General features: G+C 45.7%; 1 protein-coding gene across 1 annotated transcript in view; it reads right to left on the bottom strand.

Annotated features, from left to right (window-relative positions):
* Positions 1–8,644: 8,644 nt before the first annotated feature.
* Positions 8,645–24,420, bottom strand: part of CNPY3 (canopy FGF signaling regulator 3) — a 35,801-nt gene continuing 20,025 nt past the window's right edge. Inside the window, exons 5-6 of the mRNA XM_030195680.1 lie at positions 23,533–23,650; positions 8,645–10,823 (exon numbers count right to left, since the gene is read on the bottom strand). Coding sequence (XP_030051540.1) covers positions 10,597–10,823; positions 23,533–23,650 — 345 coding nt within the window. The 3' untranslated portion in view covers positions 8,645–10,596. The remainder of the gene's footprint in view (positions 10,824–23,532; positions 23,651–24,420) is intronic.

The raw sequence follows: 24,420 nt of genomic DNA, 5'->3' as shown, positions 1-24,420 counted from the left end.
TAATGATAAGAACCCTAAGATAAGGCTCAGAAAGAAAAAAGAAAACAACTGGAGTGGTGGGTTGCAACAGGGCCCTAAGAAGGACCAGAGCACTCAGCAGGAGGCCTCCCCCCCTTACCTATCTGTCCTGGGGTGGAGTGATCTCTCAGTCCAGGGTTGTTGGCGCTTTCTGGTAATCAGGAGGGAAGGCTATCTGTATGCCCAGACCTGACTGGAAAAATGATATAAAGCTTAAACACTGTATAAAAGGAACTAGGGGAAGCTGGTTGTGCTAAGCTGGAAGCCTGGGACTAGCTTTGGAGGCTGACCCCCCCCCCCCCCCCCCCCGGTGTTCCCTCTAAAATAAGCTGCTGACTTCTACCCTTCCTCTCACCCAGTACTCATCAGCTATCTTAACTTGAAAGAAACTTCTCATCATTAGCTTCCCTTTCAGAACAAAGCATAGCCGGATTTCTAATAGACACACTGGGAAATGAGTCAAACTTTTTTGTATTTTCTATTTGCAATTATATTCCAATGGTTCATTTATTGAATGCAATATAGCTATTGTATCCCACCAACTCCAACAAAAGTGGTTCAAAGCAGGTAACAACTAAGAGAAATAATATAACAAAATTAGCCTAAGAATGAACAGGTAAGTTTTCAAATTTTTACGAAAAGAATAATAAAGACCCCAGAGAATGAAGAACAGATGGAAGAGCGATAAGTGAAAGAATCCTCAAGATAGCATTTATACCTAACTCCTGAAAAAGAAGGAAAGAACAAAATGGATCTCTAGTTCTGTTAATACTGTTAGCTGTAGAACATGAAAAAAAAAAATAAGAATATAAGCCGGAACAAAGCCATCAAACATTTTGAATATTATGCAAGCCAATTTAAACAAACCGGGGGCATGAATTGGCAGCCAATGAAGAGATAAGAGTAGCAGATGCACCATCTGATTTTTTGTCTCAATATAAGTTTGGCTGCTGTATTTTGCAAAATTTGTAACTCTGAATGAAGTTTATCAGTAGGCGAAATATAAAATGTTACAGTGATCACAATGAGCTGGCACCAAAACAGTAAAATGCTGAACATGGAAAAAAAATAAATTCTCCGTAACTGTCGAAGTTTAAGAAATACAACTTATGTAATATGATTTACCTGAGGTTCAACAGAGAGACTGGTGTCAGGAATAACACCAAGAACCTTAGAAGTTCTTTCTACCTTTAAAGAAAGGCTATTGGAAATGATTAAAGAGTCTGGAACAGAATCAGTATTTCTATCTAATCAAAGTAATTAGTCTTGTCAGCGTTCATGGATAAAAGACTTTTTAATAATGTAATCTTAGAAGAAATATTACTCAATCCGTTCTCAACTGGAATTAACAATAGCATGTCATCTGCATAAGAATATTTCACACCTAAAAAAGAAAAGCCAAAATCCATCAATGTCATATAGACATTAAACAAAACAGGTGACAGTGGAGAACCCTGTGGGACTCCACATGGTGGATGCCAAGACTCATTTTAACCCTATACTGCCGGATTATATATAGCACGCTTAGAGATCTGTGCCAAAATCCAGGCATATTCTATAACAACGCGTGTAACTTAAATAGCTTAACAAGCTAATCAGTGTTGATAACAGTACTTAAACAATAAGCACTAATTGGCAATAATTAGAATTTACACACAACTTGATAAGCGGATTCTGTAATTAACTACACCTAAATTCTAAAGTGTGCTGTTCAAAAGGGGCGTGGCTATAAGTAGAGAAAGCGAAGATACTTGCCTGTAGCAGGTGTTCTCCAAGGACATCAGGCTTTATAGTCTCACAAGTGGTGGGTGACGCTGACCGTCGCCTGGTCCGCAATTTATAACAAGTATAAGTAGAGCTTTATGGAGTGCGAGACATGTTCCATCGCTCACACGTGAGTGCCTTCCTGCCCGATGCAAGAACGTGGTCTCCTCAGTTTAATAGTACAGCAAAAATAAAGCAAAAACAATAGAGAAGGCAACTCCAAGGGGAGGTGGGAAAGACTGTGATAATATAAAGCCTGCTGTCATTGCGAGAACACTGCTACAGGTAAGTACCTTTGCTTTCTCTGAGGACAAGCAGGCTTATGTATTCTCACAAGTGGGCAATCCTTAGCATCCAGGCTCACAGAAGACAACAAACATTGGACAATTGGGCCTCGCAAAGGTAACGACATAATTCGGATCAACCTGAAACTATATACAAACTTAGTGAGAGTGCAGCCTGGAACAGAACAAAATGGGCCTAAAAGGGTGGAGATGGATTCTAGACCCTAAACAAATTCTGCAACAGTGTCTGCCCGAGACGACTGTCAAGTCAGGTATCCTGCTCAAGGCAGGAGTGTGATGTGAATGTATGGACTGAAGACCACATTGCAGCCTTGAACATTTCTTCAATGGAGGCTAACCTCAAGTAGGCTACCGACACAACCATGGCTCTGGCATTATGAACCATGACATGACCCTCTAGGGCCAGCCTAGCCTGGGCATAAGTGAAGGAAATGCAATCTGCCAAACAATTAGAAATGGTGCATTTCATTGATGGCAACCCCCATACTGTTGGGATCAAAAGAAATAAAAAGCTGGGCGGACTGTCTGTGGGGCCTGGTCCACTTCATGTAGTAAGCCAATGCTCTCTTGCAATCCAAGGTGCTTTTACCAGGATGGGCATGAAGTCGGGGAAAGAATGTTGGCAAGACAATCCACTGGTTCAGATGGAATTCCAACAAATTCCAACACCACTTTCGGCAGGAACTTAGGTTGAGTGCAGAGAACTACTCTATTGTGATGAAACTTATTATAAGGTGCATCCACCACTAATGCCTGAAGCTCACTGACTCTAAGAGCTGAAGTAACAGCCACCAAGAAAACGACCTTCCAGGTCAAATACTTCAGATGGCAGGAATTCAGTGCCTCAGAAGGAGCTTTCATCAGCTGGGTGAGAACGATGTTGATAGGGGGCTTTGACAAAAGCAAACAACTCATGAAGCGAACAACTAGATGCTGTCCAGAGATGGGCTTGCCTTCTACACATTAATAAGTACTAATTGCAATAAGGTAAACCCTTGAGACCAGATTCTGAAAGGTGTAGAAGGTATTCAAGCAGGGTCTGTGTATGGCAAGCAAAGGGATCTAGCTTGCCATACACAGTGGAGTCTCCTAGTGGAGTCTTTCCTGAAAGCCAACAAGACCAGGGAGACACTCGCCAAAAGACCCAAGGAAGCGAATTCTAGGCTCTCAACAACCAAGCTGTGACAGCCAGAGACTGAAGATTAGGATGTAGAAGAGATCCCTCATTCTACATGATAAGGGTCAGAAAACACTACAATCCCCATGGTTCTTTGGAGGATAACTCCAGAAGAGGAGGGAACCATGGCGTGACCAGAATTATGGTTCCGTGGTCTTGCTTGAGTTTAAACAAAGTTTCCCCCACTAGAGGTATGGGAAGATACATATATAGAAGGCCTGTTCCCCAACTGAGGAGGAAGGCATCTGACACTAGTCTGTCGTGGGCCTGAAACCTGGAACAAAAATGAGGGACCTTGTGGTTGATCTGAGTGGCAAAAAGATCCACCGAGGGCTATGCCCGTATTGAGAGACCACTCATATGGTTGCATTACCCTGCTCAGTCTGTCAACCAGGGTATTGTTTTTGCCCAACAGATAAACAGTCTGAAGGAACATGCCATATTGGCAAACCTAATGCCACTTCCAGACGGCCTCCTGACACAGAGGGCTTGATCTAGTGCACCCCTGCTTGTTGGTGTAATACACTGCAACCTGAATGTCCATTTGAATGAGTACAATTTGATGAGACAGCCAATCTCTGAACGCATGGACTGTTCCAGATTGCCCGGAGCTCCAGATTGATCTGAAGATTCGTTTCCTGGGTGGACCAAAGACCCTGGGTGTGAAGCCAATCTATATAAGACCCCCAATCCCAGGAGAGATGCATCCATCATCAGCACTGTAGCTGAGGAATTTGGAATGGGTCCCATAGTCAAATTGGATCGAATAGTCCACCACTGAAGGGAGCTTACAATCTCTGGGGACACTTGGATGACATTTTCCAGAATTCCCGTGGCTTGATACCACTGAGAAGTCAGGGTCCATTGAACTGATCTCATGTGAAGACATGTCAAGGGTGTAACATACACTGTGGAAGCCACGTGGCCCAAAAATCTCAACTTCTGCCAAGCTGCGACCTGCTGAGAGGCTTGAACCTTGTAGGCGAGTGAAACAAGAGTATCTGCTCTCGTGTATGGAAGGTAGGCTTGAACCTTCTGTGTATCAAGCAAGGCTCCTATGAACTCCAATTGCTGGACAGGGCAAAGATGGGACTTGGGGTAGTTTAAAACAAACACTAGTAGCTTGAGCACCCAAATAGTCATTCGCTTGGACTCCTGAGCACCAGCCGAAGTGGTGCTCTTTACCAGCCAATTGTCAAGATATGAGAAAACATGGACTCCCAGTCTGTGCAGCGATGCTACAACTACTACTAAACATTTGGTGAAGACCCTGGAAGCTGACGCGAAGCCAAAAGGCACACGTGGTACTGAAAGTGATATGTTCCCAGCCAAAATGAAAGATACTTGCGATGGGCTGGAAGTATTGGGATGTGAGTATATGCATCCTTTAAGTCCAGAGAGCATAGCTAATCATTTTCCTGAATCACTGGGAGAAGGGTGCCCAGGGAAACCATCCAGAACTTTTCTCAGACTAGGAATTTGATCAGGGTCCTTAGGTCTAGGATGGGACGCATACCCCATTTTCTTTTGTACAAGGAAGTACCTGAAACAGAATCCCTACCCTTCCTTCCCTGGTTCAATTAGACTGCAAGCTCTGTTGAGCAGGGACTGTCTCTTCATGTTTACGTGTACAGCGCTGCGTACATCTAGTAGCGCTATAGAAATGCTAAGTAGTAGTAGTAGGTTCAACCACATGGGCCTTCAGAAGGGCAGAGAGTTCCTCTGCAACTGCTGAGAGCTGAAGGAATGAGTTCTTGGTGGGCAATTTGGAGGTTTTAGATACCAATTGAGTGTGTATCTGAGATGGACTATTTGAAGAACCCTCGGTTGGAGGTTATAAGGGGCCACAACTTTTGTGAAAACACTTCAGCCTTCCCCAGACCGGCAAGTCTTCCGGGATGGACACTTTTACTGTGGTTATGCTCTGCTGCAGCCAGTCAAAAGTTTATCCCATGCATTGCCTAGGGAGTAGTAGGGGCCTTTGGCGCACGCTGTTGACGTGAATGAGTACATTGGGGATGAGCCTTAACAGGCTGGCGAGCCAAGGGGATGTTCCTATGCCTCTGATAGTAATAGGCACTCCTTGATTTGCCAAAAGTCCTCCTAGCTGAGGAGATAGATGCAGAAGGCGCCCAGCAGGAAAGAGGAGAGATGGTATCTGTGTTTTTTGATTTGGTCTGCTCCCTTCTCAACCTTCTCTCCAAAAAGGTTATCCCCCCCGGCATGGTGCATCTGCCAACCTCTGCTGAACAGAATGTTCCAAATCAGAAACACACAGCCATGAAAGTCTGCGCATTGCTATACTCTAAACAGAGATCCTGGATGCCACATCAAAAGTGTTGTAAGTGCCCCTGGCTAAGAACTTTTGACATGCCTTCTGCTGCTTGACCAACTGCTCCGGAGGGAGCGTCTCAGCCAGGTATGACAACTTGCTCACCGAGTTTCACAAGTGGATGCTCGTGAAGAGCTGGTATGACTGTATTTGGGAGATGAGCGTTGAAGCCTGGTACATCTTCCTCCCAAAAGAATCTGGGGTTCTAGCTTCTCTACCTGGGGGCGCTGATGCATAGTCCCTGGAACTCCTGGCTCTTTTGAGAGCGGATTCCACCACCAAGGAATTGTGAGGCAACTGAGGCCTATCAAAACCAGGTGCGATGTGGATCCGAAACTGGGTGTCAATCTTCTTGGGCATGACCGGGACTGACAGAGGGGACTCCCAGTTTCTAATGAGGGCTTCCTGGAGTACCTTGTGAAGAGGGACAGTCACAGCCTCCCTAGGAGGAGACATGTAGTCCAGGGACCTCGAGCATCTTGGCCCTGGGCTTGTCATCCACTTCCAAAGGACTCTGCCATTCCCATAAGTACATAAGTACTGCCATACTGGGAAAGACCAAAGGTCCATCGAGCCCAGCATCCTGTTTCCAACAGTGGCCAATCCAGGTCACAAATACCTGGCAAGATCCCAAATATGTACAAAACATTTTATACTGCTTATCCCAGAAATAGTGGATTTTCCCCAAGTCCATTTACTAACGGTCTATGGACTTAACAAAAGAAGAGAATGAAAGTCTCCTCCTCCTTTCAGGTGGAAGGGAGGGTTCAGAGGCAATTCCACAGGACTCATCCAAGGAAAAGTAACTTGGATCCTCCTCCAAATCCCATGAGTACTCCTCTTTGGTGTCAGACAATATCACCTGATGGGAGTGTCGAGACCGAACCTGCCTCAAAGTGGAGGAACCATGCCCTTGAGAATGGCATCCAGAAGTCAGTTCCCGCCTTGACTCCGGTGAAGCTTCCTCAACTGATGTCGAGGGAGTGCCAGCTTGGGTGGCAGTCAACACTGGAGCCGCATTGGTGTCGGAGGCCGCACTGCAGGCTGAGGGCCAAGCGGGGCCACAACGGTAGGCAAGCACCCCTGATGCACTTTGTTGCATTACACTATCCAGCAGCTCAGGGAACAAGGCCTGGATGCGCTCGAGGGCAGACACCGGAAAAACCTGGGGTGCCGGTTCAGTTGCAGGTTGCAGAGTTGGCGGGGTTGATGCAGGAGCTGGGTCTTTGCTGAGAGACCGACGCATCAGCACCTCCTGTATGGAGGGGGGGAATAGGTCCTCCCGGCGCTGAATCCTTCGATGCCCCGGAGCTCCCGGGTCTAGGGCAATCGATGACATTTCTTGACCTTCGCCTAAAGCATGTCACCAAGGCTCCTTGGTGCAGACGAGGACAACATGGAATACACATGTTGCCCCTGGGCCAGGTCCAACGATGGACGGTCCCAGGGGCAAGGCACAGCAGGAGGCCTTGAGGCAGGTGGAGACCAACTCAATGCTTCACTGCTCCCAGGGTCTAACAGCAGCCATGCTTACCGACACTACCGATGCGAAGCTCGACGTTGATGCCGACGCCAAGGAACTGGACTTGGCTCCAAAAATCCTCTCTCATTGAGCGACTCTGGAAACCTGGGTCCTTCTTCCTGCGAAGACAAAGAACATAGTTAGTGGGGCTATGGTCGGACTCAAGACACTGAACACACAAATGGGTGTTCTTCCCAGAGATTGTCTGACTGCACTGGGTACAGCACTTAAAGCCACCGGGAACCTTCGTGGACATGGAAGGAAAAACTTCCTCGGTTAAATTAAATGAAGCGATGGTGCCTGAAAAAGGTACAAGGCATGGCAAGAAAAATGAAGGGCAAATTCCCGGCCGAAGTCAAGGCCTAAAAGTGGCCAAACAACAATGAAAAAGAGAGGAAACTTAAAACTGGGCAAAATAAACTAAAGGGGGTTCAACAACTAGGAACACAATTTAAGGATGAAAAAATTGCCAAAAGGCAAGAAAAAAAGCTCTTTAAGGACTGAGTGTTGTAAGGAGATGGTAAGAAAACATGCCCTCTCCTCAATGCGGTAGAAAAAGAACTGAAACAGTGTTCTCGGGGCGGGTGGGAAGGCACTCACGCATGTGTGGTGGAGTGTGGCTCATGCTCCACAAAGATCTACTGATACTTGTTATAAGTTCCGGACCGGGTAATGTGTGTTGGCGTCATCCACCACTTGTGAGAATAAGCCTGCTTGTCCTCGGGAGAAATGGGAGTTCCAAAATTTGCATGCGTCGCTATAGAATGTGGCCCAGTGTGCATAAATCTACGTACTGGGAATAATGCTATTTTTTATTAGTGTAAATGGATGCACGTAGTTGCATTGGGATATTAACTAAGTGTATTCTATATACCATGCCTAAATCTAGGCATCCCTTCTAGAATATGCTTAGGCAAAAATATTTACTGCGTGGATTTTTTAGATGCCATATATAGAGTCTAGCCCATAATGTCTATTAGACAGAAATTCTTTAAACCATTGTAAAACACGGTCAGAAATTCCAAAAGAATTCAGCATAAAAATAAGAATATCATAATTCACTGTATTGAATGCAGCTGTGAGATCAAATTAGAGTAGGATGAGAGCTGTACCTCTGGCCAGAAAAGACCTAGCATTTGAAACTAGGGAATGTAAGATCGAAATGAAAATGTAATGAACTTACAACTGTTTATATCCAAATAAAAAGTTAATTGAGAGGCCACAAGAGCCTGTAGGAGTTTAGCCACCGGTCTAAAATGAATTGGAAGCGTAGGATCTAAATTAAACCACTTAAGAATAGGGGTAAGAATGATTCCACCTAATTCAACAGAAGAAAGGCCCTGTTGTAATAGAGAATGTACTAAAGATGTGAATGGATACTATAGCGTAAATAATAAACGGACATTTCATTTAGTTAGTCGTGTGTTTATCTGTTTACCCACCGCTGTTCCCCAGTAGTCAGGAAGTGACCATCATCTTGCTGATCTGGGAACATCCCAGTCATGGATGGTACAATTGATTTCTTGTTTTGAATTCTGAGCCTCATCCGAGACCAGCAAGACATGTTCTCATTAATTGCCAGCAGCTTAGCTCATGTTTATCTATTAACTGGCTGTTAAATTCCATCTAAAAGAATAAATCCTGTCACCTCACTGCCTATACTGTTTTATTATACCAATTAATTAAAAATCCACCCCAGTACCTGTTCATACAGCTCATCTCAAAAAAAAAGATACAGTGGAAATAGAAAAGATTCAAAGAAGGGCAACCAGAATGATAGTGATGAATGGATCTCTCATGAGGAAAGTGTGGATATGGAAAAGAGAACAAGAAGCATCTTAAAATCATGTGTGGACTGGAAAGGGTAAAGCATACAAAGGCAAGTGGTAGTACATTTAAAACAAATTAGAGACAGCATTGTATTTCTTTTTCACTCAATGTAAAAGTAAGCTGTGGAAGATGTAGGTTTAAAAAGGGTCTGGAAACGTCCATAAGCCATTATTAACCATGTAGACCTGGATAAAGCAGCACTTCTCTCTGCGTGAACAACAATGCATAGATGTACTTCTCAGGATCTTTGCCAGGTGCTTGTGATCCAGATTGGCCACTTTTGGAAATAGAACGCTGGGATTTACTAAGCTTTGGATCTGACCTAGGATGGTGCATCTTCTGTTCTTATGTAATTATTTCAGAAACCACGAGAGAGCCATACAGTACATCAGCATGGGCGGTAGCAATGTCATCCTAAGAGAACAGGAGTCTACTCGCCCAAACTTCCAATATTACAAAAACAATAGAAATACTGTTAAATACAGAGAAACCTCAGCTACATGAAACATACTGAGAAAGAATCTGACGAGTTAGGAGATATGAACAATGTAACGCAGGGAATAATCCCAGGATATGAAATAAGGGTGCCAAGGAGGGTCAGGCCAATGTTCTAATGTATTTATTTGTTAGGATTTATTTACCTAACGTCAGACAGTGGCCATTACTGGTCATCTGTTAGCTGCTGCCATATCCAAATGCTGAATCCCAGAAATAAGAAGGGGGGGAGGGGGGAGAGATTCACAGAGCCTTTAAGCGGAAATGTTACAGTGCAGCAGTCAATTAAGAGAAAACACAAAAAGGATTATGGCACATGGATTGTTTTGCCTTCCTTTTTCAGGGAGGGAAATACAGAGCAAAAGTTACTGAGAAGACTAAAGGTGCATGTAATTGAAAACAAAACCAACTCTCTTAACCATTAACTAGTTAGACAGGAACTGAAAGTATTGTAAACAGAGCCACAGAAAGAGCAGTGGTTCCTGGCTGGTAACACAGAAGCTCAGAGCCAGCATAAGTCAAGAACCTGACGGGGAAATGCTGATTTATGAAACCAGTCTTCCTGGCTAAACAGCAAGCGAGTCAGTCAAGGGTTAGAAATGCTAGAAAGGAAGGTGGTCTTGGCTTTAGGCTTTTGATTTCTCTCCTTACATTCTATCCAAGCACATGTACTAGGAAGAAACTGTTCTAAAGCAGTAAAAAGTAAAGCCATGAGATCGCACACAACCTAAGTGACAAAAGAAGCTTTTCCCCAACATACTGTCCAACGTCATTTTTGGGACCAGCAAAATTTTAAAAATGAAGACGGTCATGTATTAATGACAACACAAAGATCAGTTCGCCCAGCTGTCTTCCTCTCGGCACATGAGCACATAATTTCCATCTTTAAACCCACATAAAATCTCTTACTTGATGTTACAAACTTAAAAGCTGGAAGAAATATCCACAGCGCTGCCTGCCACGTGGGAATGAACTTTTTTAGTGCACAACGCGGAGGATGGCAGGACACGCTCTGCAGAAGGGATTACGTCACCACACAACTACTTCACTGTAGCTGCCTGGCTACTTATTCCGAAGAGCGATTAGACAGCGCACAAAGCAAAGGTTGCAATGCTGGGTCACATGATCTTGTGAGCAGTTCCCTTTTCCCTTTTTATAGCTCATCATTGGGGTCATGGAGGAGAGGCACTTTCTTCTGCACATCTTCTTTCAAGGTCTCTGCCCTAACCACACTGTCTTCTGCCTTCCCAACTTTTGCTTTCTTGGTTGCCCTGTTTCCTGTAGTCTCTCCCTCTTGGTCTCTCTTTTTATTCTTTTTCTTCTTCTCATCCACAGAGGCCAAGTCACCTTTCTTGCCTTGCCATGATTCAGTCAGGCAGCCTATGAAAACCAAAATAAAACATACAGATCAAAATATGTTACACAGAAGGCCCCAATTTTCCATTTTTTTTTAAATTGGATTTTTCCCCCAAACAGGAAGGAGATTAGTGCAGTACAAGGACTAAACTTAGTGCAAGGACTAAACTTTCTGGACAGATAGAGTTGATTGTCATGAAGAGATGTATGAAACACTGCTCAGCTTCAGCGAAGTTACTTACCTGTAGCAGGTATTCTCCAAGGACAGCAGGGCTTATATTCTCACGAGTGGGTAATGCAGCACCGCGTTGCTCAGTCCAGGCTTTTGTGGAGCATGAGACACGTTCCACCGTGCATGCGCAGGTGCCTTCCAGCTCGTGTGCGGCTACCGCAGTTAAATACTACAGCAAGAAAAAATAAAAATAGGAGACAACTCCTAGGGGAGGTGGGAGGGTTTGTGAGAATATAAGCCCTGCTGTCCTCGGAGAATACCTGCTACATGTAAGTAACTTCGCTTTCTCCAAGGACAAGCAGGGCATTCATTCTCACAAGTGGGGTATCCCTTGCATCCAGGCTCACAGAAAACAACAAACATTGGTCAACTGGACCTCACAATAGCAAGCACATAACTCAGATCAACCTGAAACTATATACAAACCGAGTGTGTGTGTAGCCTGGAACAGAATAAAACGGGCCTAGGGGGGCTGGAGTTGGATTCACGACACCAACCAGATTCTGCAAGACTGTCTGCCCAAACAGACTATCGCATCGGGTATCCTACTCAAGGCAGTAATGAGATGTGAATGTGTGGACTGAAGACCACATTTAAGCCTTGCAAATTTCTTCAATGGAGGCTGACCACAAGGGGGCTATCGACGCAACCATGGTTCTGACATTATGAACCTTGACATGATCCTCCAGTGTCAGTCCAGCCTGCTGCAACCTGCCAGCCAATAAGAGATTGTGCATTTCTCGATGGTGACCCCCATCCTGTTGGGATCAAAAGAAACAAAAAGCTGGGTGGACAGTCTGTGGGGCCTTGTCCGCTCCACATAGTAGGCCAATGCTCGCTTGCAGTCCAAGGTATGCAAGGTGCTCTCGCCAAGATGGGCACAAGGTCAGGGGAAGAATACTGGCAAGACAATCAACTTATTCAGATGGAACTCCCACTACCTTTGGCATGAACTTAGGGTGCGTGCAGAGGACTACTCTGTTGTGATGAAACTTAGTATAAGGTGCATCCACTACTAAAGCCTGAAGCTCAATGACCCTAGAAGCTGAAGTAACAGCCACCAAGAAAATGACCTTACAGGTCAAGTACTTCAGATGGCAGGAATTCAGTGGCTCAAAAGGAGCTTTCATCACATGGATGAGAATAACATTGAGGTCCCATGAAACAAGAGGAGGCTTGACAGAGCTCTTTGACAAAAGCAAACCTCTAATGAAGCGACCAACTAGAGGCTGTCCAGAGATGGATTTACCCTCTACAAGTTGATAAGAACTAATTGCACTTAGGTGAACCCTTAAGACCAGACTCAGAAAGATGCAGAAGGTATTCAAGCAGGGACTGTGTAGTACAGTAAACAGGATCTAGGGTCTTGCCCTCACACCAGATGGCAAACCTCCTCCATTTTAAAGAATAACAACTCTTGGGAAACATCCACCGACAGACCGAGAGAAGCAAATTCTACTCTCTCAACATCCAGGCCAGAGACTGAAGACTGGGATGTAGAAGAGATCCCTAGTTACGCATTGAGGGTTGGAAAACACTCCAATCTCCACGGTTCTTCGGAGGATAACTCCAGAAGAAGAGGGAACCAAATCTGCTGAGGCCAGTAAAGTGCGATTATGGTCCCATGGTCTTGCTTGAGTTTCAGCAGAGTCTTCTGCACAAGAGGAATGGGAGGATACGCATACCTGACCCCCAATGCAGGAGGAAGGCATCTGATGCTATTCTGTCGTGGGTCTGAAGCCTGGAGCAGAACAGAGGGACTTTGTGATTCAGTTGAGTGGCAAAGAGATCCACCAAGGGGATGCCCCACTCTCGGAAGATCTCCGGGCAATGCCCATACTGAGAGACCACTCATGCGGTTGTTTAACCTGCTCAGTCTGTCGGCCATACGGTTGTTTTTGCCTGCCAGATAAGTGGCTCGGAGGAACATGCCGTGATGGCGAGCCCAGTACCACATCCGGATGGCCTCCTGACAAAGGGTGTGATCCTGTGCCTCCCTGCTTGTTGGTTTAATACATTGCAACCTGGTTGTCTGTTTGAATGAGCACAATTTGGTTGGCCAGCCGATCTCTGAAAGAGTGTTCCAGATTGCCTGGAGCTCCAGAAGATCGATCTGAAGACCATTTCCTGGAGGGACCATGCAGCCTGAGTGTGAAATCCATCTACATGAGCTCCCAAAGCAAGGAGAGATCCATCAGTCATCAGCACTTTTTGTGGCTGAGGAATTTGGAATGGAAGTCCCAGGGTCAAACTGAATCAAACAGTCCACTACAGCAGAGTGTGAACAAGGTCTGGAGACACTCAGATGACATCTTCCAGCTCTTCCGTAGCTTGGTACCACTGAGAAGCTAGGGTCCCATTGGGCTGATCTGATGTAGAGGTGTGTCACGGGTGTTACATAAACTGTGGAAGCCATACAACCTAGACATCTGCCAAGCCATGACTTGCTGACAGGCTCAAACCTGAGAGGCCAATGCAACTAAAGTGTCTGCCCTCTAACCTGAGAGGAAGGCTTGAACATTCTGCATATCGAACAGGGCTCCAATGAATTCCAATTGTTGTACAGGGTGAAGGTGGGACTTGGGGTAGTTTATAACAAACCTAGTAGTTCTAAGCACCTGAATAGTTCTCCTCATGGACTCCCAAGCACCGTCCTCCGATGTGCTCTTCACCAGGCAATCGTCGAGGTAAGGGAACACATGGACTCCCAGTCTGTGTAGCGACTCTGCGACTACCACTAGATATCTGATAAAGAACCTGGGAGCTCACGTGAGGCCAAAAGGCAACGTGCAGTACAGGTAGTGATGTGTTCCCAGCCGAAACCAAAGATACTTCCGGTGGGCTGGAAGAATCAGGATGTGATTATATGCATCCTTTAAGTACATAGCCAATTGTTTTCCTGAATCATGGGGCAAAGGGTGCCCAGGGAAACCATATTGAACTTTTCTTTGACCAGGAATTTGTTCAGGGCCCCTAGGTCTAGGATGGGGTGCATCCCCCGTCTTATTTTGCACGAGGAAGTACCTTGAATAGAATTCCTGCCCTTCTTTCCCTGGTGGAACAGGTTCAACCGCATGGGTCTGTACAAGGGTGGAGAGTTCCTCTGCAAGTACCTGCTTATGCTGAGAGCTGATGTAATGAACTCTTGGTGGACAATTTGGAGGTTTTTAAAGTCAATTTAGTGCGTATCCGAGACAGACTATTTGGAGAACCCACCATTCAGAGGTGATAAGGGGCCACCTTTCGTGAAAAAACTTCAGCTTCCCCCCGACTAGCAGGTCAATTGGTACAGACACTGACAGCGGCTATGCTCTGCTGGAGCCACTCAAAAGCTTGCCCCTTGTTTAGGCTGGGGAGCAGCAGGGGCCTTAGGCGCACACTGTTGACAAGAACGAACATGCTGGTGAGAAGTGACATACCTACCTCTCTGTGAGTAGGCACCCCTCTTTAACTTGCCAAAAGACCTCCTAGCTGAGGAGGCTGGTGCAGCAAATGCCCGGGAGAGAGAAGAGATAGTATCAGTATACTTTTTGATTTGGTCAGCGACCTCCTCAACCTTCTCTCTAAAAAGCTTATCCCCCCAGCATGGGGCATCCGCCAACCTCTGATGAACTGACTGCTCCAAGTCAGAAACATGCAGCCATGACAGTCTGCACATTGCTACTTTGAGCAGAGATTCTGGAAGCCATGTCAAAAGTGTCATAGATTCCCCTAGTCAAAAATTTTCAAAATGCCTTCTGCTGCTTGCAGTAGCGTACTAAGGGGGGGGCGGTCCGTCCCGGGTGCACGCAGCTGGGGGGGTGCCGCGCGTCTGTCGGCAACTCTCGTTCTCTGCTCCCTCTGGCCCCGGAACGGGTTATTTCCTGTAAGGAGGCAGAGGGAGCAAGGAACGAGCGTTACTGACAGACGCGCGCCGCCACCCCCCCCCCCCCCCAGCAGGTAAAGATGCACCGGGGGGGGGGGGGTGTCGTTTCGCTGGGAGGAGCTGCCCCTTTCTCGTCCCCTGTCCCGCCCCTTCCACGCCCTCACCTCCCCCCGTCATCTCTCCCCCCCCTCCCCTTACTCTGCTATCTCAATCCCTGGTGGTCTAGAGGTACCTCTTCGGGGCAGGAAAGAGCCCCCTCTTTCCTGCCCGGAGCTGCTAGCTGCCCTGCATCCTTCTGTCCTGTGGTGAGTCCGGCTCTTGGCGTTTCAAAATGGCCGCCCAGAGTTGAGGTCTCGCGAGGCTGCGTCAACTCTTGGCGGTCATTTTGAAACGCCGAGAGCCGGACTCACCACAGGACAGGAGGATGCAGGGCAGCTAGCAGCTCCGGCCAGGAAAGAGGGGGCTCTTTCCTGCCCCGAAGAGGTACCTCTAGACCACCAGGGATTGGGATAGCAGAGTAAAGGGAGGGGGGATAGTTGCGTTTCGCCGGGGGGGGGCACTCGGCGATCCGCCCCGGGTGTCAGCCCCCCTAGTAACGCCACTGGCTGCTTGGCCAACTGGCACACTGACTTGGCCTGCTCCAGTGGGAAACAAACGAAGCAGATCGCAAAAATAATACAGTAATTTATTATTAAAACCTGAAGTTATATATACATAAATAGCCCGACACAGGCCGTGTTTCGCCCGACAGAGCTGCTTCAGGGGCTACAAAATAAATATAAAACACTTGAAACAAACCACATATATTGTTTAAATATAAAATAATACCAAATAACAACATATAAAAAAATAATAAAATAATATATATCATCAATGACTACATATAAAAATGTATGTATAGATATCAAACTTAATTATAAATGCATTAAAAAAAAAAAAAAATATATATATATATATATAAACACATATGATACCAATATCCCATGATAAAATTAAAAATAAAAATAAATTCCAAATATAATATATGTTATACCAAAGTCCCACAAACAGAATGATCACTTCTAAAAGATTGAAAGATATATTCTCTATGTATATTAGCCAAAATGATACAGGAACATTTCACTCAGGATATCTGTGCTCAACTATAAATACTATTAAATAACATTCAATAACTAAAACCAAATGAAAATTAAAATTGAAAGACACCCACCTATACAACAATCCTTTACTCACAAGTTTAATTGATAATATTGGATATGTGCTGAGATGAACTGAAATTTCCTTAAAAAATGAAAAAATGATGAAAAAAATATTTTAAACAATGATGGATGAATGACAGAAATCACCAAATTAAATATTATATATATATATATATATAAAAAAAAGAAGGATGAGTACTCACATACATAGGAGATCACCTTGATTAATTTAGAAAAACAGCTGTATCAGAGATGCCAAAAGAGTATTGACCTAAATGTAAATATATATAATATATGTGTAGTGGTGCAGGATAACTCTCTTACACTACCAGTTCCCCTTAGCTGTGGAAATAGAATGTTTACTCTTCAACACCTAAGAAAGCTATAGGCTGCCTAGTGACTTCACCACAGCTTTTTCCTCTGTTGATGTATCACATCTGACAGATATATAATGATGATGTTAGCACCTCTTTTTGGTATACATGATACATATATATTATCTATATTAATAAATCCCACCTTGAACATTCTGAAGCTCACTCCAAGGCAGAGAAGCACAAAAATCCTGTAGTCTTCATAGGCTAGGACCAGTCACCCTCACTCATAGACCCGCCCTCAGCCACGCCCCATCTGTACATAAAACGCTACCTCAACATTCTGAAGACAACCTGCTGAAGCCATCTGCAAAATCCCTAAACAGTTCGTAAGTTCATGGTGGTGAAGCCATCCAACTCACCATGTCTCTCTGCCCCGCCCTCGAGGGCGGAACACAGAGAGTAAAGGGATCCATAAAGGCACCCCTCCCAACTGGCAACCCCCTCCAACAAACAACGACCCAGGCAAGGGGGAGTGTTTCCGTACTCCTCCCCCTGCCTAGGAATCGCTACAGACTGCTGGAAAACTCCCCAACCACACGACCACAAAAGCCACCCGCAACCCCCCCCCCCCCCCCACACACACACAAACAAACACACACAAACGCATACACAAACACACACACACACAAACAGCCTCGACGGTGCACCTCTAAGTGCCCCCCTGCCGCATCGCCACAACAACCCGTGCAACGGGGCATCAGAAAGCCCCTATCCCCCTTCCCTCCTCGCCGCATCACCCAACCCCTCCCCTGCCGCTTCACCAAGCCCCCCCCCCCCACATCGACTGCCTTGCCACCCGCGACCGCTAATACAAACTCTGTCCGGCGGCTGCTGCTGCTTCTATTCAGCAGCAGCAGCCCGTACATAAAGAAAACAAACAAACAAACAAAAAAACAACCTCCTAAAACGCACCTCCGTGGAGAACCATCTCACATTGGCTGACGTCTCTGCAGCCGCTCCTCCTCTCCCCTCAACGTCAGAGGGGAGAGGAGGAGCGCATGCTGAGACTTCAGCCAATGTAAGATGCTTCTCAATGGAGGTGCGTTTTAGGAGGATTTTTTGGGGGGTTTTCTTTATGTACGGGCTGCTGCTGCTGAATAGCAGAAGCAGCAGCCACCGGACACAGTTTGTATTAGCGGTTGCGGGTGGCGAAGGGGTAGATGAGGGGGGGAGGGGCTTGGTGATGTGGTGGGGGGTCGGGCGATGCGTGAAGGGGGGGACAAGGGGCTTTCTTTGGGTGCTGCGCCGGCTGGGGGGGAAGGGGGGGTCACTGCACATGGGTGGCTGCAGGGGGGGCAGGGAACAGGGAGATAGGGATGGGGCTCCACACACCACATGGGTGCCTGCAAGGGGGACAGGGGATACAGAACGGACACTGCAGGGCGGGCAGGGGGACAGAAGGGTTGGTGGTCATCAGGGGGGACAGGTGGGTCGATGGACATGGCTGGCCACAGGGGAGGAACAGGGAAAAAGGAGAGGAGTGTCCTCAGACATGGGTGGCTGCACAGGAGAGGCGGGTCGCTGGACATGGGTAGCTGCAGGGGGGGCAGGGGGACAGAAGGGTCGCTGGACATGGCTGGCTGCAGGGGGGACAGGGGATAGAGGAAGGATGCTGCACAAGCGGGCCTGCAGGGGGACAGGAGAGATGCTGAGGGGGGGGGGCCTGAGACCACATGGGTGGCTGCAGGGGGAGCAGGGGAGACAGGAAGGACGCAGCAGGGGGAGAGGAGGGTTGATGGGCATGGGTGGCTGCAGGGGGAACACGGGGAGAGGAGGGTCGCTGCACATGCCTGGCTGCAAGGGGGCAGGGGAGAGGGAGGGGGTGAGGGGGTTCCTCACACCACACACGCAGTCACTCATTCTCTGTCTGCCACATACACTCTCACACTCACTGTCTTTGTCCCTCTCTCTCACACAGTGTCACACAGAAACACAAACACTGTCTCTCACAAACACATACACTCTGTCTCTCTCTCTCTCACATTGTCTCTCTGACACACACGCTCCATCTCTCACACACGCTGTTTCTGAAACATACACTCCAAGGAAAACCTTGCTAGCGCCCGTTTCATTTCTAACAGAAACGGGCCTTTTTTTACTAGTATATATATATTTTTACATTTAGGTCAATACTCTTTTGGCATCTCTGATACAGCTGTTTTTCTAAATTAATCAAGGTGATCTCCTATGTATGTGAGTACTCATCCTTCTTTTATATATATATATATATATATATATATATATATATATATATATATAATATTTAATTTGGTGATTTCTGTCATTCATCCATCATTGTTTAAAATATTTTTTTCATCATTTTTTTCATTTTTTAAGGAAATTTCAGTTCATCTCAGCACATATCCAATATTATCAATTAAACTTGTGAGTAAAGGATTGTTGTATAGGTGGGTGTCTTTCAATTTTAATTTTCATTTGGTTTTAGTTATTGAATGTTATTTAATAGTATTTATAGTTGAGCACAGATATCCTGAGTGAAATGTTCCTGTATCATTTTGGCTAATATACATAGAGAATATATCTTTCAATCTTTTAGAAGTGATCATTCTGTTTGTGGGACTTTGGTATAACATATATTATATTTTGGAATTTATTTTTATTTTTAATTTTATCATGGGATATTGGTATCATATGTGTTTATATATATATATATATATATATTTTTTTTTTTAATGCATTTATAATTAAGTTTGATATCTATACATACATTTTTATATGTAGTCATTGATGATATATATTATTTTATTATTTTTTTATATGTTGTTATTTGGTATTATTTTATATTTAAACAATATATGTGGTTTGTTTCAAGTGTTTTATATTATTTCATATTATTTATTTTGTAGCCCCTGAAGCAGCCCTGTCGGATGAAACACGGCCTGTGTCGGGCTATGTATATATAACTTCAGGTTTTAATAATAAATTACTGTTTTATTTTTGCGATCTGCTTCTTTTCCATCTTGGAGCTTGCAGACCGTTTGCCCTTGTGTTTTCTTGGACTGCTCCAGTGGGAAACAGTCTGTCAAGTCCATTAACTTGCGCAGAGTCCTGCAGATGCTCGTAAACAGCTGGTACGATTGTATATGGGACACATGCATTGAGGCCTGGAACATCTTTCTCTCAAAAGAGTCCAAGGTCCTAGCTTCTCTGCCTGGAGGTGCCGAGGCATAATCTCCAGAACGACTGGCTCTTTTGAGAGCAGACTCCACCTCCATGGACTTGTGAGGAAACTGAGGCCTATCAAAAACAGGTATACTGTGGATCCGGTACTGGGTGTCAATCTTCTTGGGCATAACAGGGACCAACCGAGGGGACTCCCAGTTCTGATCGAATACTTCAAGTAATTTGTGGAGAGGGACAGTCACAGCCTCCCTAAGAGATGTGTAGTCCAGGACCTCGAGCATCTTAGCCCTGGGCTCGTCCTCCGCTTCCAAATGAAATGGAATAACCCCAGCAATTTCCTTTACAAAAAGAATGGGACAAAAGGCTTGATGGAGGAGCCTTTCAAGTGGAGGGAAGGGTTCAGAGGGTATACCATAGGACTCATCTGAGAAGTACCATGGATCCTACTCAGTCTCCTACGAGCATTTCTCATTGGTGTCAAACTCCTTGTGGAAGGGTTGAGATCGAGCCTGCCTAGACTTTGAGGAGCTATGTCACCGAAAGGGGCATCGAGGAGTCGTATCCCGCCTTGACTCTGGCGAAGCTTCCTCAACAGACATTAAGGGGGTAGCGTCTTGGGTGGCAGTCAGTACCAGGGCCGCACCGCACCCTGAGGGCCAGGTGGGGCCATAGTGGGCTGTACAGCAAGCACTTCTGACATCGATGCACAACACTGCAAGATGCCATCTAGCAGCTCAGGGAGCAAGGTCCAGATACACTCGTTGAGGGCTGACACTGGGAAAGACTGGGGTGTCCACTCCGAGACAGGCTGCAGAACAGATGGGGCCAAAACAGGAGTCGGGTCCTGGGTGCCTGGAGACAGGCGGACTGGCAGCTCCAGGATAGAGGGGGAGCCCTTGATGCCCTGGTGCTCCCGGCACCACTTGATGAGGATGACCGATGCTAATGCATCTTGGCCTTCGCCTGAAGTTCAGTGTCGAAACTCTTTAGTGCCGATGTTGAATCCTCATGTCACCTCGGGGTCGGGTCCGACACTGGCCGGTCCCGAAGGCCCTGTCCAGCAGTCAGCATCAAGATAGGTATAGACTCACTTAAACTACTGCTCCCAGTGTATCGAGGCAGCCATAGGGACCAATGCTCCTGGTCTTTGACGTAGCTGGCCTCGATGCTGATGCCGACACCAACGACCCGGACTTGGCTCCAAAAATCTTCTTGTTAAGTCTCTCGGGACAGCTGCGTCCTTTTCTTCATATGAAGACAAAGGACATAATTAGCAGGGCTATGGCTGGGCCCTAGAAACTGCAGATGGGTGTCCGTGCCATAGACTGACCGATTACACTGGGTACAGCATTTAAAGCCACTGGGAGCTTTAGAGGACATGGACGGAAAAAATTCTGATGCTAAATCAAAAGACATGATGGTGCCTTTAAAAATGGGGCAAGGCACCAAGAAATAAAATGGGAAAGACCTGACCGGAGACCAGGCCTAAATGCGGCCTAGTGGACTGAAAAGGAAACTTAAAAACTGGACAAAATCAACTAAAAAGGCATGGGAAGAGAAGGGAAAACAAATGTCCAAAAAGGCACAGCGAAAAACCGCTGAAAAACCGACAAACGGCACCAAAAAACTAACTCTTCAGACCAGGCATGAAGAAGTCAGAAATGGAGTCTTCTCCTCATCACGGAAATTTTTTTTTACGGTAGCCACGCACAAGCGGTGGGTGGGAAGGCACCTGCGCATGCGCGGGGAGTGTGTCTCGTGCTCCACAAAAGCTCTTATGGCTTGTTATAAAGCCCGGACTATGCAACGTGGCACCGTGTTACCCACTTGTGAGAATTAATGCCCTGCTCTGCTGCTGTGCTCCTGTAGACATGAAAAATTAGGATATCTTAATTGCACTACTTCAAGCATGTGCAAAGTTCAAAGAAGGAGAAATTAATCTTATCTGATAATTTTCTTTTCTTTAGTAAGCAACAGTGTTATCCCTTCTTACCAGCATGTGGAGGTAGAGAAACCTGAATTCTGTCAGTGACATCAGCAGCATAAGAACATACTTCACAAAAGTGGCGATAGAGAAGAAGCTGGAAACTACAGGCCGGTAAGCCTCACCTCGGTTATTGGGAAATTAATGGAAGCGATGCTGAAGGAAAGGATAGTGAATTTTCTGGAAACCAATAAGTTGCAAGATCCGAGACAACATGGTTTTACCAGAGGGAAATCGTGCCAAACGAATCTCATTGAATTCTTTGATTGGGTAACTGCAGAATTGAATCATCGACATGCTATAGACGTAATCTACTTAGATTTTAGCAAAGCTTTTGACACGGTTCCCCACAGGAGGCTCTTAAATAAACTAGATGGGCTGAAGAGAGGTCCCGAAGTGGTGAACTGGATTAGGAACTGGTTGACGGACAGACGACAGAGGGTGGTGGTAAATGGAGTTCGCTCGGAGGGAAAGGTGAGTAGTGGAGTGCCTCAGGGATCGGTGCTGGGGCTGATTCTGTTCAATATATTTGTGAGTGACATTGCCGAAGGGTTAGAAGGTAAAGTTTGCCTATTTGCGGATGATACTAAGATTTGTAACAGAGTGGACACCGGGAGGGAGTGGAAAACATGAAAAAAGATCTGCGGAAGCTAGAAGAATGGTCTAAGGTTTGACAGTTAAAATTCAATGCAAAGAAATGCAAAGTGATGCACCTAGGGAGTAGAAACCCACGAGAGACTTATGTGTTAGGTGGTGAGAGTCTGATATGTAATGGGGGGGGAGGGGGAGGAATCTTGGGGTAATAGTATCCAAGGAACTGAAGGCGACAAAACAGTGTGACAAGGCGGTGGCCGTAAGTAGAAGGTTGCTAGGCTGTATAGAGAGAGGTGTGACCAGCAGAAGAAAGGAAGTGTTGATGCCCCTGTGTAAGTAGTTGGTGACGCCCCACCTGGAGTATTGTGTTCAGTTTTGGAGGCCGTACCTTGCTAAGGATGTAAAAAAAAGCGGTGCAAAGAAAAGCTACGAGAATGGTATGGGATTTGCGTTCTAAGACGTATGAGGACAGACTTGCTGACCTGAACATGTATACCCTGGAGGAAAGGAGGAATAGGGGTGACATGATACAGACATTCAAATATTTGAAAGGTATTAATCCGCAAACAAATCTTTTCCGGAGATGGGAAGGCGGTAGAACGAGAGGACATGAAATGAGATTGAAGGGAGGCAGACTCAAAAAAGATGTCAGGAAGTATTTTTTCACAGAGAGAGTGGTGGATGCTTGGAATGCCCTCCCGCAGGAGGTGGTGGAGAGGAAAACGGTAACGGAATTCAAACATGCGTGGGATATACATAAAGGAATCCTGTGCAGAAGGAATGGATCCTCAGAAGCTTAGCCGAAATTGGGTGGCGGAGCCGGTGGGGGGGAAGAGGGGCTGGTGGTTGGGAGGCTAGGATAGGGGAGGGCAGACTTATACGGTCTGTGCCAGAGCCGGTGGTGGGAGGCGGGGCTGGTGCTGGGCAGACTTATACGGTCTGTGCCCTGAAGAGCACAGGTACAAATCAAAGTAGGGTATACACAAAAAGCAGCAAATATGAGTTATCTTGTTGGGCAGACTGGATGGACCATGCAGGTCTTTTTCTGCCATCATCTACTATGTTACTATATTCCTCCCAGTATTTGTGACCTGGATTGGTCACTGTTGGAAACAGGATGCTGGGCTTGATGTACTTAACTACCTTATCAGGCAGGCTGGATGAGCCACTTTGATCTTTATCTGCCGAATGCTACTATATTACTATGTTATCACCCGCTAGTGGAACCGATTCATCCTGCCATGGAGAACAGATATTACTTAACTTCCCATAAATGACTGTACAAGAAATTGGGATATATTTATATGGAAGTTACTATGCAGAATGAAATAGTTATACCTTTCTCAGATTCCTTTAGCACATGTTTGGCACAGAGAAAGCTGGTCAGGTCCTCCTCCTGGTGGTTTTTATACCAGTCTTCAATGATCTCTTCATATTCTTCAACCAAAACATCACACTAAGAAAAAAAACATTGTACAGTAGCTGCATTTTCTGATCACATACAGCTAGAGGTGTGCAATTCAAGAACATAAGATGTTTACTGTATAATTAAAGCATTTTGAAAAACTGTGGATTTGGTCAATTTACTATTATGTTAAAAAAAAGGTAAGTTTTATGTCAACCTGTACACTGCCTTGGGTGAATCTCTTCATAAAGACTGCTAATAAATCCCAAGAAATAAATAAAATATAGACATGTACAGCAGTGGCCAAAAAAAGCAAATATTAGGATTATGTAGAAAAGAAATAGAGAATATATTATTACACTGCCTCTGTATCACTCTGTGGAGGCGTGGCCTAGTGGTTAGGGTGGTGGACTTTGGTCCTGGGGAACTACTACTACTACTTAGCATTTCAATAGCGCTACAAGGCGTACGCAGCGCTGCACAAACATAGAAGAAAGACAGTCCCTGCTCAAAGAGCTTACAATCTATTAGACAAAAAATAAATAAAGTAAGCAAATCAAATCAATTAATGTGAACGGGAAGGAAGAGAGGAGGGTAGGTGGAGGCGAGTGGTTACAAGTGGTTACGAGTCAAAAGCAATGTTAAAGAGGTGGGCTTTCAGTCTAGATTTAAAGGTGGCCAAGGATGGGGCAAGACGTAGGGGCTCAGGAAGTTTATTCCAGGCGTAGGGTGCAGCGAGACAGAAGGCGCGAAGTCTGGAGTTGGCAGTAGTGGAGAAGGGAACAGATAAGAAGGATTTATCCATGGAGCGGAGTGCACGG

This window comes from Microcaecilia unicolor, chromosome 3, assembly GCF_901765095.1.
Source record: "Microcaecilia unicolor chromosome 3, aMicUni1.1, whole genome shotgun sequence".
NCBI lineage: Eukaryota > Metazoa > Chordata > Amphibia > Gymnophiona > Siphonopidae > Microcaecilia > Microcaecilia unicolor.
This window is presented reverse-complemented; position numbering and strand designations above follow the sequence as displayed.